Raw genomic sequence first — 15,662 nt, forward strand, 5'->3', positions numbered from 1 at the left:
CTCCAAAACCACTGTCAGAAACGAGGTGGGAATGTCGCCTCGAAAGTGTGAAATCTGTGAGATACCAAGTACCACAATTTTCTCTAGCTTTGAAATACCTTTATGAACATACCAGTGACATGAAAACGAAATCCAATCAATCGAAAATAAACTTACTTCATTTGAATTTTTATTAAGTTTGGTCATTTGGTATGACATACTGAATGAAGTAAATATTGTGAGCAAGATATTTCAAAATTCAAATATAGATATCGGTACTGCAAATTCACATTTAAAAGGCCTTTTAAATTTTTTTGAACAGTATCATGAATCGGGATTCAAATCTTCTTTAATAACTGCAAAGGAAATAGCTGAAGAATTACAAGTGACATCTGAATTTAAGAATCAAAGAACTGGACGAAAAACAAAGCAATTTTGTTATGAAGGAACCGATCAGCCTATTTCATCAGGCGAAGAATATTTCATAATTCAATATTTTCTAGTCATAATCGATAGTGCGATTATTTCTTTTAAGAAAAGATTCGAAATTTATCACGAACATGAGACATCATATGGTTTTTTTATATAATTCGGATAATATATTCAAAATGACTGAAAACGATCTTCTTAAATGTTTCAAAGACTTAAATGCGACCTTACAAGACGATATTGATTGCATTGATTTATTTAATGAAATCAAAATTTGTCGTCGAGTTTTGCCTTCCAGGATCACAATACTACAAATATTTACTGAAAAATAATTTATTTGAATTGTATCCAAATTTTGTTACTGTTCTGAAAATTATATTAACCTTACCAATTACCGTCGCATCTGCAGAAAGATCTTTCTCAAGATTGAAAATAATAAAAAATTACTTGAGATCTAGCATTAGTCAAGAACGATTTACCTCCTTAGCCATTTTATCTATCGAATCCGAAATAGCCAAAAAACTAAATTATGATGATATTATCAACGAATTTGCTGTAAAACATGTAAGAAAATGAAACAAAAATCACATATTGTGACCTTATTCGATTAAGTCGCATACCAAATTGTATTTTATAAGTATATGAAGCAATTATTTTTCTTATTTGATTTATTAAAGATTTTTTGTGATTGAAATGTTAATTTTATTAAAATAATTTAATATTTATCATTTTCATGTAATCGTTACTAAGCCAATTTGTGCAATGTAATAAATATCAAAATGCAATAAATTATTTTGTTGTACGAAATTTGTATCAAGGCCCCGCAAGTCAACTTTGCACCGGGCGCCGCTTTTGTTCGGGCCGGCTCTGTACATGGTGTTTACATTGTGTTTGTTTCAGCCTTCTATCGCAACCACTTCTGGGTGAGTACAAATCTTTTTTGAATCCACCCCTCGTAAAACATCATAAGAACAATACAGAGAAATCGAATATTACTAAATATTGGTAAAATATTTTCATGTATATATGAAACCACATAGCCTAGTGGTCAGGAGCGAGAGTGCATAGCACGCGTTCCTTGAATGGACTGGGGTTCAAGCCTGTGACTGATAGATATTTGTACTGTAAACTCTACTGACTTGGTTGTCGTGCCGGAGTATAAACAGAAATTTTTTTTTTTTTTTAATTTCGTGACAAGCTATTTTTAAACTCGGGAGTCAGTCGACACTTAGGGCTCCCACATGGCCGCGGGCTCACAATGTGAAGGAATGGCCCAAACACGACCAGTGGGCCGTAGGTTGGACGCCCTATTTTAAGTGATGGGCTTTCATTAATAGCAGTACAATGAAGAGATTCCCTGTTGTATGTAACGAAAGAGAGAGTTCGGATCATGAATTCAATGGTCGATTATGATACCTATAATTACTCATACTGTATAATAATCGGAATAAATATGGCCAAGCAACAAAAATTTGTTCTATTAAGATTAATCTAGCCACCTACCTGGTTCCAATCTTAGCTGCTTATACTGAAGACGTACAAAACCTGTACTGTATGTACTTAGCATCACCGCTTTGATGTTTTGAATCTGCAAGATTGAAAATACTCTTTTTATGTGTGTGTAGTAAGCATAAGCAGTATATATACATTAAAATTCGATATTTAAAAAGTATTCTGTGTAGGGAACCATGGAAAATAAAATGGATTGTTTTTTACATTTGTGTTTTACAACTGATGTTCGCGAAGGAATTTACATATAAACAGATAGATATAAACCAATGTAAATTAGAAATACATGTAATAATGACAATCTGTAAACGTTGGTTAATTTAATTGAATTATTCCTATGTTACTTAATTTAGAATAATCACATAAAAGAAATTAAAATGCAGAATTGGACAGAGAGATCCAAATTTCAAAGAAACCATTAACCAGACAGAGAGATACAAATTTCAAAGAAACCAAGTTCGAAATAAAGCCAATTTTAGCACGTGCATGTGTGAAACCTGGATACGAATGAAAGATAGGTATCTCATTAGAATAGAGGGATTTGAAATATGGTGCATTAATTACCACATGTCAAAAATAAAAATTATGCTTAAAATTATCAGAACTATGAGATAACTAATTACATATATTCATGAAGATATTCAATGAGTACGAATCCTCGAGAAATCAATTACTGCGACCATGTCGTGAGGTAGAAAGCATAATTTTGGCTAAGTGGTAGAAGAAGAAGAAGAGCTAGGCTCGATGATATAAAAAATTATTGTAATAGAAAATAGAAAAATATGGTGTTGTGAAGATCAATTTTTTTGCTCAAAAAGGATGTTTGTGAAGATAAAATTGCTGAAAACCAGACAAGTAACTTGAAATATTTCTTCAATTTCTAAAGGAAACTGAAGAAATATTGTCAACTAGTTGCTTTATTTCACAAAATATACTTTTCCTTATGTCCGAGGGAGACAAAATTTAACTGCAAACTAATCCTGTCATTGACGGTAAAAATTCAATTTTTTCCTGAATTGAAATGATGAAAATTTATTAAACAACCAGAGTATGAACATGGCTCTAGGCATCATCAATCCATTAAGTTTATCCTGCACATCTCTGATTATGTACAAATGTATAATACATTCTTAATCAATATGGTAAACAGTTCAAGAAAAAAAACTTTTTATGTCCAAGTTCGTGTTCTGCCAGATTGTCATCAAAAACAGCAACTGCGCGAAACGTATGTTTCGTACAAATTATTAATATGTTATCAAGGAATTAAATGGGAATATGGGAAATTAAAGATGTGAGTATATGCTAATCAATAAAAGGATGAGCAAATGTCCATTACCTGATTGAACTCCCTAGTTGGCAAAGCGAATAAATCCAGTACAGACATCATGCTGAACAGTCGCCTCAATGTTTCATTGCGAAATTCTACGAAATCAAATCTTTTTGTCGTAATCCAAGCATCACTTCTTAAATCGTACAATCTTTTCCGTGCTTGAACCTGAAACAAATCGAAAAAAAAAAAGAGAAAGCAATTCATTTAAATTTATGACCTTCAATTTTGAAAATCGAAATATTTCTGAACTACAGCCCCACTCTGTAATATAGTTTTTGTAAAGAACAAAATTTTTACATAATACTGGATCCTTAAGATTACAGATAACCATTGTCGTCACAGTAAACTTATTGAATAAAGGCAGCCAAATTTTCAATGAGCAGTGTATTTTTACTGGACCAATGACACAAGGAACTTTTGTTGGCTTTTTTCACTCCGTGGCAGAGTTAATTGATCTCAGTCGAGGATACCAAAGTCTTCTCCACCGATCTCTTGGATTTTTCGTACGACAAAACTAAAAACTGACCAGAGAACACACGCAACTTACAGACATAACACACACGGGAAAAAGGGCTAATTTTCAGGTGGCCCTAAAATGATAGATTTTTAACCGCTGGACCATATTTCACCTACTGAATGGAAATGAAAAGGAAAGTGCTCAAGAAAACCAATAGCACCAGTATAAAATCAAATCTGTGTACTACAAACTGAATTTAAGTTATTATAAAGATTTCCTAGTTATTACTGATAGTAGTTCTGATTCATATTATATAAAGATTTCCTTAAAATTAAAAAAAAAAAAAAGTCTTATTAATAAATCAGTGTACTCAGTTTCTATGGCGCCTTGACAGTTTTTGGGCCATGGTGCGCAAAGTCAGGGTGTTGTCTTGAAGTGTGGACACCGTAGGACAGACTGAGGTCATTTTTAGCATTTCAAATTTCTCGCCGTTATTTCTTACCCAAGAGATGTCTGAGCAATGCAGTGCCATGTTGCGAACTGTCGAACGGAAAGTTGGTTGGGTGGTGTGTGCGCTAAACGCCGAGGTAACTAAGGTCATGAGGCTTCGGTGTATTGTGCCATTAACATCGTATATTCTTCTTACTGTTTGTCTGTTCTTCTGGACGAAAAATACGAATTTTGTGGAGATAAAACAAAGCAACACTAGCCCGAGATCAATTAATTGGCCACATTTAGAAAAATATCGATAAAAATTTCTTCCATCAAGACGAATTTGAATCTAGGCCCTTATCATAGTAATTGCCGTGTTAGCCGCGAGGACAGAAGGGAAAGATTCTTCTTTCAGTTGCAAGTTGTGTACAAAATAAAATTACATTGTTTGGATATTTTTCATTGATGTACTTCAGAAAAGTGGAAAAGAGCATATGTGGTATAGTGCTTGGACAACTGATTTTCATGCTCTTCAACTTCTTAAAAATTTTCATAGTTTCTTCTCGCTTATGAAATTTAAATTTATATTAATGAATGCCTTATTAGATGCTCCTCTCGTCTTTCAACTTATATTATGCCGATTGTCATCGGGTAACCTTTTATTTGAAAATTTTCTATCTGATACGCATATTGATTGCAGTGTGACACAAGGTCAAAGTTCTCAGCTACACTGCTCGACAAAATTAACAGAACAAAATGTTTTTCATGAATATTTTATTGTGAACAGTGTTTAAACTCGATCAGTGAAATGGAAAGACTGGATGGTAGCGGGCTGCATAGGAGTTTCTAAATTCCCATCGTTGCCTGTAAAATGTTATAAACACTAAACTGTGGTTCCTTTTGATTCAATTTGCGTCTGCCATGAAGTAAGAAAAGATTAATTTTTTAGATATATTTTCATACTTAATTAAGTTGCTTGGTTATTCTGTGAAATGTAAAGGATATAAACAATACAAACTCCAAATGAAATTCCAACTTTTAATGAGCATTGGTTATATTTAAACGATTATTCTATAAAACGTGTAAAAGAGACAAATTTAAAGTGAAATTCCAAGTTTAATGAACATCTTTCAAAGATACAATGTCACAGTGTAGACCTGAGTTTATTCAGCTTCTTAAGAAAATATTAATTGTGTGTTTATATTCTGTGAAATGTATAAAAAAGACAAATTTCATATTTGAACAAAGTCTTGAGTTTGTTCAACTTCTTAAATAAAGATCAATTTTGTGGTTCTTTACTTAATTCTGTGAAATGTAAAAACAAGACAATCTCTCTCTCTCTCTTTTTCTCTCTGAATGGAGAACATATTTATACATGCTTTGACGTTTTCTCTCAAATTAAGATTAAGAGTACGCCGTCCCAGGTAAGGGCTAATGGGACTGTAAGTTTCCAAGTCTTCCCCCCCCCCGTGATCAAAATAATGTGGATTTTTTTTTTTACCGCTATATGACAATTAAAGCTTAATGATTCCTAGGAACTATGCTGTTAATCCTTCCCCTTAATTGCTTTAGTCTCCCTTCCTTTAGAAAATCCTGGGACAACCCCCTGGAATAGAGTATTATAGTGTACTGCATTTGCGTATAGAATATGAACGTTGTTGTAGACAATTGTAAAGGGGCAATTGTAATTTCAAATGTTACAACTGTCCCCACAAAGCCGTTTCTGTCAAAGTACTTCGACATGTCATAATAATCACAAAATAAAACCTATTTTAATTGATAAGTATTAAAAGAAGAACAAATTGAGCATGTAGTGGTAGACAAAGGCCTGTTATGTAGACGTAACCTTACAACAAAAAAATGGCCAAGAAAACAGAATTTTATTTTTTTTTCTGAAAAAGATAACTAAAAAAATTTAAAAAAAGCACGCGGCCTACGTAATTTGCAACTGAAACAAAACCCATTCCATTCAGTAGTTCACCACGCTCAGGCATCTTTTGACTGCTATAAAACTAACACAAGTAGAAAATTTGAAGTTCTACAATTGACTCCAGTCTCCTGCGTATTACCTGTACGAGTACATAATATTCTAGCACAAGTAATGCCAAATAAATAAAGGGGCTCTGCAAGCACACTTTACTTGAGAGTAGAAAAGTTCATTATGTTCACTACTTTATATATTACGTATTTGACGACAAAAAAAAAGTTCAAATGATATGATATCTCATGGTCCTTTTTATTGACAGGAATCCAAAAGTTAATCTCACACCCCAGTTTATATATTATTTTTAAAGATACATAAATGTATCTTTCTTCAAGGAGAGAAGGCAAGCTCTTCTGAAAGTTAAAATTCATCACATAATTCGCATATTTCAAGAAGAAAATTTAGAACTTCAGTAAAATAATTAAATAACTTACCATACTTCTTTGATAGCTGGCAGAACGATCGCTTAGACCATTCCATTCTGCCACCTTTAGCTCACTCATAGTATATTCCAGTTTTTGGCCCAATTCTTCCATATACAGAACGCCAACTAATTCGCTTCTGATTAACCCATCTTTAGGCATCTCTGAACATCTCCCAAAAGTACTCCAGTAAATTAAGAACGCGAATACCACTACCAGTGCGCACATTCAGTCTTTCTTTTCAGGAAGACTGATTTCGATTATGCCCATATCAATCTTCATTGATGTCTCCTGCTGCCCTAAAACCTTCCACTTTTCATCTAACCGACTCTCCTTAAATCTCCTAGTGGGAAAATGACTCATGTACATTAGAGAGTAGTCACTTTGCGCAAGCGTATAATTCTTCAAATTATTCACAGGAAACTTCCCTACAAAAAACGTCCGCACGTTTTTTTCCAAATGCAATATCTGAAACGTTCTTAGCTGCAGTGCTAAGGTAGAATGAGAGAATATTGCCCCTGCGTTGCAGAAGTCTAGGTAGAATAATTATGTGGAGTGACAATCAGATGTTACGGTTCTTGAACAAACGTAAAAAAAAAAAATAAATAAATAAATGAATGAATAAATAAATAAATTAAGTATATTTTGCGCAAGATGAACCAGGTTTATTATCTAAGTAAGAAACTTGCACCATCATCTTCTCAGTGATGGAATTCATGTACCATGTTATTATCATATGTTGGTACCCGCATTTTGAAACTTTCTAATTTCCTTTACCCACTGGAAATATGGTCAACGTAGCAAATACGGTATTTTCTAAGAAAAGTACCATATTTGCTATATATCTGTAGCAAATTTCGCTCAGTCAATAAACGTATTAACTTACAATGAAATATCTCGGAATTCATAATTAATATCTACCTCTTTAGTACCGCTAGATGGCGCCTACTGCGCCATCTAACGGTTCGGTTCAAAGGGAATTACATACGGTATACGCGGAAATAATAATTTATAATAAAATAAATTATTTTATTAAATAAATACTGTGTATTTTTTCTCTGATATTTTATTTGAACTGAAGTTAATGTTGATTTAACTGATGTAATAACAATTGATATTCTATCAACCCCAGGGGTTCACGTCTGGTGAGTATGGGCTTGGCACGCCCAAGCTGGATATCATCATTCTTCTCTTTCTTGGTGATTCCCTTCTACTTCTGACTCTCTCTCGGGGTAATTCACAAATTTTTTTTGGCTAATGATGTTGTTGTTTGGTTTTTAGGAGCGTTAGCAACTAAGTCCATATTGCTCCAGGATATGCGGTGGTCATTCCTTAACCTTTCCGCATCCTCCGTATTTGGTGGTGACGGGCTCGAACCCCGGTCTAATCAAGAAGCGTGTGCTACACACTGCTGCTCCTTCCCACCTGGCTACGGAGGCGCCTTGGCTAATGCAGCATAAGCCTCAGGCTTCCTTGCATCATATGGCTAATAATAACGACAATAACAATCTAAGAACATAACAAATGACCATCAAAACAGTTGTGAAATTTCATTACTTCGAATTACATTTCGATTTATTGATACAGTATACATGAATCAAATTTTAGCACTGTAGTTAACATATAAGAAACCGTTGAAAAAAGAGATATTTTATTTTTTAGACTAGATGACACTGCAACATATCGTGATCCAAATTAAGTATAAAGAAGCAGCATTAAAAGATTTACGAAAGGTTCACTGAGCAAAGTGATTCAACACTCAATGCACCGGGAAAATATTTATATTACTCGATATTCTCTATAGGACGGAAATAAGGAATTATTTCCATCACAATACACAGCCATTTCTGAATAACCAGAAAATTTTTAAGGTGGCATCGTTTTAGGTTATATCTCATATTGTGAATGCCTTCACAACGAGTTGCCATGATATTGCACTACTTCGAATAAGTAACGCTTCACCTAAGGAGAAGACTAATGTTACTTATTCTCAGATAGGTACCACCACCAAGACAGCACTGTTTCAGGGCTATTTGGCCCTTCGTCAGTGAGTGGGTAGGTACCCAAGTGATGCAATGATGGCAAAAACAGTTATGAAGTATAACTCCACAATATGAGAGATGCCTGATGGTGTATGATGTATTTAGACTAAGGCGCATTTAGGGCTAGAGCCTCAAGCTGCGAACAAATTTAGACTATGTATATAAAGTGCTTAGCATCATAATACACAGCCATTTCTGAATAACCAGAAAATTTTTAAGGTGGCATCGTTGTGAAGGCATTCACAATATGAGATATAACCTAAAACGATGCCACCTTAAAAAAAAAAAATTTTCTGGTTATTCAGAAATGGCTGTGTATTATGATGCTAAGCACTTTATATACATAGTCTAAATTTGTTCGCAGCTTGAGGCTCTAGCCCTAAATGCGCCTTATTTCCATCATTAAGAAAACCTATTATATTAGGGTCACCCGGTAATTTCTTACATATACCCATTTGTATTGTGTCTGTAAATTGCGTGTAAATTTTCTGCAGAGCCGTACCGAGGGTGAGGTGAACGAGGCTCCTGCCTCAGGTTAAAATCTGAAAGGGACGCCAAAAGAAAGAAAGATTAAATAATTGTCAACGTTTTCGATTTTATATTTTGATTATTCGAATCGTTTATCATCTTGCTTTTTCAAGATGAAAATCTTTGTTGCGCTACTGTACAGATACCGAGCTCTGGGCGCCAGCGCTATCTTGGGCATGGTTGTCGCCCTACTGGTTGTCATTTTTATAACCTAGATTTTAATTTTTTTTTTTAAACTTTTACTAGAAATTTATTTTAAATAAGTCATATTTTTTTAATATTTTAGGGAAGGGCGCAATTTTTCATTCTTGTTTCAGATACTAAAATGGCTTGGTACGGTTCTGGTTCTCTGGTCGATTTGTTTTGCTGAACGATAAAAACCCCAGTTTCGGGGAGGGGGGAGGGATCTTGCTATCTACGCATGAGACAGACTAACTCAGCCACGGAGTGATAACATCGAGACCGTCGAAACACGTCTAAAAAATTTTCGTTTCAGGCTTAACCCCCAAGGAAAAAAAAAAAACATTATCGCTCTTTTCAGAAATAAGCATCGGAGAAATAAGATTGATGTTCTGGAATTAAAAACAAAATATCCTTCATACTCATCGTTGCTCTTCACCTCCCCCACTAGCAAAAAGCATCATGTAATTCATCAAAATTAGTATTAGCATATGATGAAGGAAAGCAAACTTATAAAGCATTATCCAAAAATAAAAAATACTTCCCGTTTCACCTAACCAATACCCTCAAAATTCTGTCTGGTTCTTACTTGAATTTATTTAAACTTTCGGCTTCTACAACGACAGATGGAAGTTTGTTTCAGTAATTAACCGCTCGCTGGCAAATTTCCACACATCTATAGTAGTAGTAGTAGTAATAGTGGCATGTGATGCAAGAAAGCAAGTGTATGAGAACTTGCTTTCTTGCAGCATCAGCCAAAAAAAATCAAAAAAAAATCGCACCATTCCCTTTAAATGCCTCTCCAGTTCCTCTTTAAATTTATTTAACCTATCAACTTCCACAACGACAGATGGAAGTTTGTTCCAGCAATTAACCACCCGCTGGCTAAAGGCAAATTTCCACACATCTATTCTACATCTGTCTTTTCTTAATTTGAATTTATGCTCCTTTAGGTTCATAATCTGAACAAGTGGAAGGATCCCATCAGAATTCAGCGTGCTCAACCCATTTAAGGCCTTATACACCTCAATCAGATCACCGCGCAGGTGCCTAGCCTCCAGCTGCTGCAATTTGCAGAACTTAAGCTTCTCTTGGTAAGAGGATCCCTTCATTCCCCTCACCAATCTTGTTGCTCTTCTGTGTACACGCTCGAGCAAATCTACATCCTTCCTAAAATGAAGCCTCCAGACCTGTACGTAGTACTCAAGGTGTGGCCTGACCATTGCCTTATACAGAGGGATAATCACCTCCTTTTCCCTGTTAGCAAAATTCCTATATATCATTGACAAAACCACATGACCTGCCCTGGCAGCCTGTCTGCATTGCTCAGAGAACTTCATATCTGACTGCACAATTGCTCCCAGGTCTTTTTCATTTTCTACCACCTTAAGTGTAGTACCACACAGTTGGTACTTTTCTCTGGGGTTACTTCTACCCATATGCAGTACTTTGCATTTTTCAAGGTTAAACTTCAGTTGCAACTTTTTAGCCCATCCGCCCAAATTATCTAGTTCCTGTTGCATTAACAACCCTGCCAACCTTTGTATCATCTTCAAACTTCGACACTAAGCCTGATATACCTTCATCGATATCATTGATAAATATACAAAACAACAGAGAACCCAACACCGCCTGTGGGACTCCACTAATAACATTAGTCCACGAAGAGCAGCACCCATTTATTACCACCCTCTGTCTTCTCCCACTCAACCATCCTTTTATCCATTGTAGCAACTTACCCTTAATACCATTCTGCTCCAATTTGTACAGTAGTCTTCCATGCACAACAGTGTCAAAAGCTATTCTGCAACCGTTCTTCCTCAGGTTGAATTTATGTCCCCACAAGTTCGTAATCTGAGTAAGAAGAAGAATTCCATCAGCATTGAGCTTGCTGAAACAATTCAAAGCCTTAAACACATAAATCCGATCACCTCGCAGGTGCCTAGTCTCCAGAACGCTACAATTTTCAAAACTGAAGCCTGTCTTGGTAAGAGCACCCATTTGTTCCCCACACCAATCTGCTTGACCTTCTCTGCACTCGTTCCAGGGGCACTAAATCCTTTCTAAAATCAGGCCTCCAAACCTGTTGTAGTGCTCAAGGTGTGACCTGACCATTGCCTTCTACAAAGATAAACTTTCTTATCCCTTCTAGCAAAATTCCTGTATATTGTTGACAAAACCTCATGAGCAATCCTGGCAGCATTGTTCAGAGAATTTCATATCTCACTGCACAATTACCCCCTCCCTCAGGTCTTTTTCATTCTCCACTGCTGGATTGCAATACCACACACTTAGAACGTTACTTTGGGGTTCTTGCTACTTTGCAGTACTTTGCAGTTATCAACGTTAAACTTCAATTGCCACTTCTCTGCCTATTTGCCTAATTTTTCTTGATCCTGTTGCAGTACTGCTGGATTGCAATACCACACACTTAGAACGTTACTTTGGGGTTCTTGCTACTCTTATGCAGTACTTTGCAGTTATCAACGTTAAACTTCAATTGCCACTTCTCTGCCTATCTGCTTAATTTTTATTGATTCTGTTGCAGTAGCATACTGTCATTCACAACCCTGCCAACCTTTGCATAATCTGTAAAGTTTTGTGTTTCTCAACTAACAGCATAACCATTTTTCCTACCTATTCTGTCTACCCTTTCCGTACAGAGAGGTTCGCGGATGTCGAGGTGTGTAGACCTGTTTTTGATGAGCTCCTGCATCGCTAGTGATTTTGGCCGTTTTTGTTGTATATTTTGCTACACTCGTTTATATACAGGGTGATTCACTACCAGTGCGACAAACTTGCAGGAGGTGTGGGGGGCACAAAGACGAATCGGAATCACATAGCATTGCAGGGTCCGAAATGCCTTCGTCATGCGGTAGAGGACGTTGAACTCAGCATTTGCGAACCGTTTCTGTTGAAGAAACCAAGTAGCAAAAGTCTTCAGGAGTGGATAATCCGCAGGCTCCAATGATTGGACGCATTGCAGATGGTATGAACTCATTTGGTTTGTTGACAGTATCCTCCATACAGGGGATTGGGAAATACCCAATCGTTGGCCTATCGCTCGAGTACTCGTACTCGGATTGCCTTCTGCAAGACGTAGGACATTCTCCTCATTGTCTGGCGTCCTCGTCGTTCGCTCTCGATTCATGATACCTCTCGTGAAACAACGAGTCTCACGTAACCTTCTGTGCACACGTGCGAAAATCGTATGATGAGGAGCACGCCTGTGCGGGAAACGTGCCTGGTACAAGCGCAGAGCGGCGCGCTCGTTACAGTCCGCAGCTCCATACGCGAGGTGCATGTCGGCCAGTTCAACGTTTGAATACTCGTCCATCCAACTGCCTCGGGAACCGGTTCTCAAATGCTGACTTCCAGCGGAATCTCTGTTCACGCGACCTCCCGTTCAACGTCCTCTACCGCATGACGAAGGCATTTCGGACCCTGCAATGCTATGTGATTCCGATTCGTCTTTGTGTCCCCTACACCTCCTGCAAGTTTGTCGCACTGGTAGTGAATCACCCTGTATATATAATATTTCTAGTAATATAGCATGTTATTACCATTTGCATGGCTACAAATTTGCTTAATTTTAGTTACTTTCCTTTATCCTCATGCTAGTCATGGCGATCGTCCATTGACTAGACAAAGAAGTTGCATGAAAATCGCGATTTGAAAATATATCGTTAGTTTAAATGATTGTTTGAATTTAAGGTTAGTTGCCTGGTATCTTTGGATAAATATAGGATCGAGCGACTGATACCTATACCTGTATTTTGAGCCATTTCTTGATTTTTAAATTAATTTAATATTTTTAATTTTAGATTAATTTAAATGAAATTAATAGCGTGTAAACCAGAAAACTGCCATTTCTACGTTTCTATATAAGGAATTAATGGTTAGGAAAGTAACCATCTTGCCTTCTTTCCCTAGTTTGTTGTTTGGCTGGCTGCACTCTGATTGGCCTGTTGCACTGAAACTTTTTTTTTTTTTTAGCCCTATATCCGGACTGACCTCACATCTTATGCAGACGACCTAATTTTTTTCATAATCTCAAAAGATTCTAAGCAGATTCTGCAAGTGTAAATCACCAAAATACCATTGCTTCAGAATTATTTAACTCAATTGGTCTGTAACTTAACCAATGAAATCGGTTCAACTGGTAGGGACAAAAAAAGAAGAAAAATAATGTTGACATCCGAATAGGCAACACCCTAGTGAAGAATATTTCCTCCAGCATGAACCTGGGCCTTACGTGGGATGAGGACTTATCATTTGAAAGTCACTTTGACTACATAAAAGCCAAGATGTATGCAGCCATGTGCAAGAGCTAGTGGAGTTAGCGATTCAACACCAATGATACAATACATCCAAATGTGCCTCATTCCGATCCTATTCTATGCCTCCATTATCTGGTCTTCAGCCTCACAAGCACAAAGCAGCAGATACTTCTAACTGGAATGCTGTATTGTGAGGTTAGTCAACCTGTTAATGGGGCGACCATTTACAAACTCTAGGTCGATTTTCCAGTACAATCTCGATCCGGTGAAAAATAGAGATTTAATCAACAAATCTACTAGCAAAACTCATCACAAGGATCATAGACATACCCTCAATTTCAAGTATCAGATGCCTAAGCTTGATGGGCTGAGAACAAGGACACACAAGATTCCCACTGTGGACTCCTTCAACAATTTAGTATGTTTCAAAAATATGTTCCGATCGAACACCATTAATTTTTTTAATGCGCTCGCGCCGTAGATTCCCTGCAAACTTCGAAAAGAGAAAAACTATAAGAAATACACACTCAAGAGATATAGCACAGCAACATTTCCGATGTTGGATAGGAACAAACTGTTGTGACCAGTTTATCATAAAAAGTAACATCCTCCTGCCAAACCTGCAGTAGGCATGCTGGAGCACGCTTTGCACCTTCTGAAGAAATGACTTGTACTAGAGCCTATATTTTATTGCCTCTCTGTAAAACTGAATGCAATTCCTGCTTGAATTTGTAAATACATTTATAAACTTAAATAAGTAAAGACAATATCCCGGTTGGTTGTTGTTGGGTTTTAGGAGCATTGGCGACTAAGGCCATGTTACTCATTTTATGTAAATTTCATGTTCTGAGGTCGATTTTCTGTTTTCTGGATGAAAAACCAGAGTTTCTGGTATAAAAACCATGCTACCTCATCTGAGACCAACTAACTCTGCCACATTGTGAAAAAGACTCAAAAATTCCCATGTAATCAACATAACTTGAACTCAGGTCATTTCCACCCAGTGTGGGAAGGACGATGATCCTACCAACTGTGTTGCTACCCACGAGGGCACAGTATCCCAATGATAGTCATAAGTATTAGTTGTAGGGTTTAAGGAGCATCAGCGACTGAGGCCATATTGTTCCATGTACATTGGGTGTAAATTGTGTTCTGATGTTGATTTTCTGTTTGCTGGACGAAAACTCAGAGTTTCCCAGAGAAAAAACAGTGTTACCCTCACCTGAGACGACTAACTCGTCATAAGCATTGACCTATATGTAAATAATTATACAAGTTTTTATCTGTCACTTGTAACTTTTTATTTGAATATCAAAGCAAAACATCTTTAAACAATTTATAAAACTTCGACTGTTATTTCAAACTTCCTGAATTCATTTTTATCATGCCCTCCTTGCCTTCCGGTTGTGTAGAAACGAAACCTTTCGTTTGATAAGAATTGCTTTATGTTGCTTCAATGATTTTTTTTCCTTCAATTTGCCACCACTGACCAAGGATAAGAGCAGGCACTAGTGACAGACCCTACAAAATACTTAATTTACAACTTGTAATTTGTCAGACAGCTGTAACCAATCATACCTAATTTGTTGAGAGGCTTTTCATGCATTGTGGGTAGAGTCGCAGCGCTTACCTTCCTTTGCTGCCTCCTTTAATATAACTGGATAGATCCCATCCACCCCAGGTGCCTTATGTTTATCTTCAACAACTTCTCCTCCACTTTCCTTTCAGTTATTACAAAATCATCTAGCTCACTGTAAGTTTAATTCACCTCTGGTATTCCCCTCCCCAAATAACTCCTCATGTGTGAATGTAGAGGCAAAATACTCATTTAGTTTGTTAGCCACCTGAGCAGGATCATCAACAGTTGAATCGTCAATATTCAGTGGACCAATCTGATTCATCCCTTTCCTTTCCTTTTAGAGTTTACATAGGTAAAGAACTCTTTGCTTTTTTTTTCTTTGCATCCTTTGCCAAAGATTTCTCATAATCTGCCTTTGCCTGTCTAATCTCCTTTGTGACAGACCAGTTTATATCTATCATAGGCTTCCATGTCACCCATTAATTTATATGTATCCCATGCATTTTTCTTC

General features: G+C 36.6%; 2 protein-coding genes across 3 annotated transcripts in view; both read right to left on the minus strand.

Annotated features, from left to right (window-relative positions):
- Positions 1–7,017, minus strand: part of LOC150089822 (angiotensin-converting enzyme-like) — a 55,433-nt gene extending 48,416 nt beyond the window's left edge. For both annotated transcript variants that reach the window (XM_090389665.1, XM_090389664.1), the window contains exons 1-3: positions 6,555–7,017; positions 3,254–3,412; positions 1,912–1,996 (exon numbers count right to left, since the gene is read on the minus strand). In XM_090389665.1, the coding sequence (XP_090245791.1) occupies positions 1,912–1,996; positions 3,254–3,412; positions 6,555–6,770 (460 nt within the window). In that variant the 5' untranslated portion in view covers positions 6,771–7,017. The remainder of the gene's footprint in view (positions 1–1,911; positions 1,997–3,253; positions 3,413–6,554) is intronic.
- The window catches only part of LOC150089821 (uncharacterized), a 256,206-nt gene that overhangs the window by 117,278 nt on the left and 123,266 nt on the right, over positions 1–15,662 (minus strand). The window lies entirely within an intron of this gene.

This window comes from Mastigoproctus giganteus, chromosome 2 (genome assembly GCF_048544385.1).
Source record: "Mastigoproctus giganteus isolate SK-2022 chromosome 2, ASM4854438v1, whole genome shotgun sequence".
Taxonomy (NCBI): domain Eukaryota; kingdom Metazoa; phylum Arthropoda; class Arachnida; order Uropygi; family Thelyphonidae; genus Mastigoproctus; species Mastigoproctus giganteus.